This window comes from Sinocyclocheilus grahami, unplaced genomic scaffold (assembly GCF_001515645.1).
Source record: "Sinocyclocheilus grahami isolate Dianchi unplaced genomic scaffold, SAMN03320097.WGS_v1.1 scaffold413.1, whole genome shotgun sequence".
Lineage (NCBI taxonomy): Eukaryota > Metazoa > Chordata > Actinopteri > Cypriniformes > Cyprinidae > Sinocyclocheilus > Sinocyclocheilus grahami.
Genome location: NW_015505592.1, coordinates 869,679 through 874,708, shown reverse-complemented (window position 1 = coordinate 874,708; position 5,030 = coordinate 869,679). Strand labels below are relative to the sequence as shown.

The 5,030-nt window shown below is 37.6% G+C and overlaps 1 protein-coding gene across 1 annotated transcript in view; it reads left to right on the top strand.

The window, feature by feature from the left end:
• The first annotated feature begins 778 nt into the window (after window positions 1–778).
• The window catches only part of LOC107551048 (opsin-3-like), a 30,341-nt gene continuing 26,089 nt past the window's right edge, over window positions 779–5,030 (top strand). Inside the window, exon 1 of the mRNA XM_016232538.1 lies at window positions 779–1,272. Within this exon, the coding sequence (XP_016088024.1) occupies window positions 903–1,272 (370 nt within the window). The 5' untranslated portion in view covers window positions 779–902. The remainder of the gene's footprint in view (window positions 1,273–5,030) is intronic.

The window sequence follows — 5,030 nt, the reverse complement described above, 5'->3', positions numbered from 1 at the left end:
GACCCAGCATCTGGGTAAAAAATATTATTAAAAATCACCCAATAAAATTACCCAACAAGCTGAACCCAGCATTTGGGTAAAAAAAAAAAACACACACATTTTTTTTTAGAGTGTTAAAAAACATGTTGTTCAGGAGGATTTCAAGAAAATCCTCCTTGCTCATCCAAAAACAACCCCCAGCATATTCAGCAGTCAGACCCGACTGGAACTTCAAATGGGACTGGCTTCTATGGTCAGGTGGAACTAAAAAAAGAGAGCTTTTTGGCAGCAAACCCACCAGATCAAAATTGCCAGTGGTATTATACCTATTAGGTCGTCTCCTGCAGGTCAACTACAATAAGCTCATAACGCTCTCTCATGATGTCAAGATGCCTTTATATTACACGCCTGTTGCGCGTCCATGGAGCAAAGCTCGCGCACTCAGCTGAAATACTGAACGACGGGTTCACAGCTGGGACTGAGAAGGGAACATTTTGCCTCTAGAATGCAACAATGTGCAGACAAATGAAGCACATGAACGGACACCAAACGGTCAACATTAATTTGCAGCGACACGCGCGCTACGACCTCGTGAAAAACTGATACTAGTTCAAAAACTCTGATGGATACTGCGGAAATTAATGAGCAGAACCGTCTGATTGCTACCTAGATCGGCTTGTGTGTCTCTTTTGAGCGTCAAGCGAAGCGCACCTGTCAACAGTCAAGTGCTCTGAAAGGTGAAGCGCGCTGTCAATGAGAATCATCATCATCATCACCACCTTCATCATCTGTACCGAATCATGATGCTGATGCGCCGGGCTGCGCTGGGGTGTTCACTAAAGGAGACTAACGGATCAATTAGAGGCTCTTACCTCAAGAAATCAAGCACTGGCTCAAAATAACTTTTCTAACTATTCCTAACGATGTTTTCCGAGCAGGCTGATTTAAATGACAGCTTTAACACGAGCGAGGAAGATCGGTTAACTCTTCTGGATGAGGACTGGAGCGACTCGCCAGTGGAGACGCTCTCACGCGCGGGCTTCATCGCCCTGTCAGTGTTCCTGGGATTCATCATGACTTTCGGCTTTTTCAATAACTTTATCGTATTAGTCCTCTTCTGTAAGTTTAAGACGCTCAGGACGCCAGTTAACGTGCTGCTTCTTAACATTAGCGTCAGTGACATGCTGGTGTGTATGTTCGGGACGACCCTGAGCTTCGCGTCCAGTGTGCGGGGACGGTGGCTGCTCGGACGGAACGGCTGCATGTGGTACGGCTTCATCAACTCTTGCTTCGGTACGTACTCATAAGACATTATTAACCAGCTCCGTTTCGGAAGTTTACTTTTTTTTTTTTAACAAGTTGCAGGGTAAGTGGTACATTTTCAAAACTCTTAGTAGCTTATAAAACTCAAAAATGTATAACATTTTCAACACATTTAAAAGCTGTAGATTTAGCTGCTTACATTAGGATGTCGGTTTCGTTTTCTTTCTCAGAACTATTGTTTCAAACACAAAATTATCGTGACATGTACTGAGAACATAAGGATTTCATCACATCTTTCCAGTTGGCAATGTCACAATCATTTGGTGATCATTTAATATCAACAGTTAATTCAAAGCGAACAATTCAAGATGTTTCAAAACACATTAACTTGTACTATATACATTTGGCAGACATTTTTACACAGGGTATACAATTTTTCAGTTCTGGGAATCAAACCAATGATCACTGTTAGACATTTCAAAGGGTTGTAATTAAGATTTAGAGTACCATAACTGTATTTCAGTTTTGCAGTAACTATGTGGTACTGTAATCGTGTAAGTCATTCATTTGAATATAGATTTCAGTAGATTTGATCATTTTTAATATAGAATTAATTTAATTTTTATCCTACATAGGTGCTACAGACATTCAATTCAAACAGACACAATTATTACAAAATATTAAATTCTTTATTTAAAACATTGTGTATATAACACTTAGGAACAGTGCATCTTCGCCATTTCTCCTGTCTTATGACTTTTTACAGTGCTTTATGTTGTATCCTCTGGATTTATCCTCACAAAGAATATTCAGGCAACAGAAAAATAATGGGGAAAAAATATAATCAGTCAAAGAATAGATATAAGGCATTTTTAAATCCCAGGTGCTGCTCCAAAACGTAGGCCACCTTTGCTCACCAACCACTTTGTTACAAAAAGAAATATGTTCCCTGAAAAAAAATACACATTTTTAGAAGGAAAACCCCATATATAATACACAAACCTCTCAAAATCATAGTGAAGTTCTTGTCTTACCATGAATTATCAGTCTCAGCGTGGCTGGCCTGCTCATGTCTTTCTTGATGCTTCATTGCCTTTAAACACACAAAAAATGCAGTAAATCTCAAATTCTATTAAAAAAACTAACAAACTAATGCTAAAACTGGAAAGGCGGCCGTAAAACTTTTGTTTAACCTAGCTAACATACGGTTTCATTTTCTCAATAGGCTGGCCAACGTTAACACCTGAACAAAATGTCACTTTAGTTAACTTAATGTTAATATAAGATAAGCATTGCTCGTTAAAATAATTTTAATTTGCTAATTCAATAAGCTGACAAAGTCATTTGATAATTGAAATGACAGCACAGTTTATGGTGTTAAAGTTTATGTTACCACCATGTTTACGGGTAAATATTACTAGGCTAAACTGGTGTGCAAAAAAACGGACAAAAAAACCATACAGGCATACATAAATATATTTAGGACCTTGTTTGCTGGTCTTTCTGATGTCTTTCTTATAGAACCGATTATAATCAGTGATACTATCTACAATGGATGCCGGACAGTAAACTGATGCCCCGGTATATTTCTGACATACAGTAGTATAATTTGTCAATCGTTACAAGCGTTTAACACATCCAGTGTAGACAGTCTCGAGCTGTTGTGGCGTTGTAGACACGGTGTAAGGCAAACCCTGCCAATCCAAATGTAAGAAATGAGGAAAATACAAAACGTCAATGGAATGGCGCCAAAGAGGCTGTCACGGCAAATACAGTAGTACAGCAATTTAAAAAAACAAAAAAACAAGTCTCTGTATGTGGTGTTTGACTTCACAGTAAATTCCCATGATGCAAAGGGAATTACAGTTATTTACTGTAAAGGGAATTTGCAGTATTATACTGGGTGATATACAGTAAAAAGAAATTACAGAAATATCTTACTTTCACCATTTGTATCACTCTGCTTCCCTAATTTCTCATAGGGAGTGTCATGGCGGACGCCCAAATCCACAAAAATTTAAAAGTACCGTATTGGCCCGAATATAAGACGACCCTGATTATAAGATGACCCCCCTTTTTTCAGATGTACCTTTTGGAAAAAGGCTTTTCAAAAACCAAATCTTGTTTTTTTTCTCAGTAAAACACATTTTGTCTTCAATTATTTTCATATTGCATATTTTTCCTATTTTAATTTTAGTTTTGAAAGTATGGTAAAAACTGGTAAACTGTACCAACAATCGATGACCCTGATTATAAGACGACCCCCCTTTTTCCAGATGTACATTTTGGACACATTTTGTCTTCAATGATTTTCATATTGCATATTTTAATATTTGTTTTGAAAGTATGGTAAAAACTGGTAAAATGTACCAACAATCACACAAAAAAATATACACTTTTTGATATACCATAAAAAAAAAACAGGTAGCCCGAATTAGGACATTTAGGTTATCCATCTAATAGTAGCCTACCAATATCTTATTAACAGTAGAAGTTAAATCTTACTGTAGTCTTCAAATCTGGGTACTGTCTTACGTTTTAAAATCACAAAGGGAGTTTGGTCGCAATCTTTACAATACGCATTTACGTATTTCATGGCACACTCGTTTTAATGCGTATTTGGCGCCACCTATTGTTGCGGGTGTATTATTGACATGTCAAAGCCTAGACCCTGAATATAAGACGACCGCGTTTTTTCAGATGTATTTCCAAGAAAAAAACATTGTCTTATATTTGGGTCAATATGGTAATACTGTCTTTGTGTCACGGAAAGTAGTTTTAAGAGTTTTTTTAGGCGAGAATGTACTTGTTTAGACTTTAAATATGCGGTTTGTTAATAAAGAGAGCGTCTATTTGAAAATTTGCTTCGACGTTTTCGGAGATGTGAGCTCCAGGGCATCAGCTTATTTATTCAGATAAGCTCAGATGTCGGGAGTAAATAACGACTGCTATGTTCATTATTACATCCAACAACAAAACATCTCAATCGCTTAGGAGACATTCTTGTCTTCCCCTGCACTGGAGTTGACACAAAGGTGGACAGCTCACAGATGGCCTTGTCAATCAACTATCGTGGGAGGCGCCTGTCCAGAACTACGTCATTCTGACAGAAATCTCAGAACAGCCTGATCTGAGAAAGGGGATTTTAAAATAGGGATTTAAAAAAAAACACTGGGTGGATTTTTATCATTATAGGGTGGATGTGTACACACACTTGCAACACACATTTATATTCAAACAACAACAAAAGTGAATTTTGCATCAGATGACCACTTTTACAGATCAAAGGACAGTACAATAAAGATATCGCTTTCCTCAGCGGACATTCAAACTAATGTTTTATTGTGAATATGAGATTGAGCTGAAGAATGAATGCTGTATCAGATACAGGTAATCACACTTGCTCAGTTCATCTCTCTCTCATAATATTCCACATATAATACAGAGAGCTTTTAATACAGTATTACAATAAGCTTTAAATGAAGCAACTCAACGTTCCTTCGTTACTAGTTCTAAAGTGACGTTTTCGAATTAGTAACGGAGGTTTGGGTTCAGCTGTTAAACAGCCAAACTGAGATTTGAATCTGTGGCGGAAGGAAGTAGATCTGCACAAAAGGATTTTTAAAGACACTCCGTTGTTGTTTATCTTATATATTTAAACACTCGTGCCGTCAAACTGTTGTATAAATGCAATATCACACTCGTAGACGTGAGATATGGCTGTATATCGGCACGGCGTTGATACGGCCGTACATATTAACACCGTGCGGATATACAGCCATATCTCA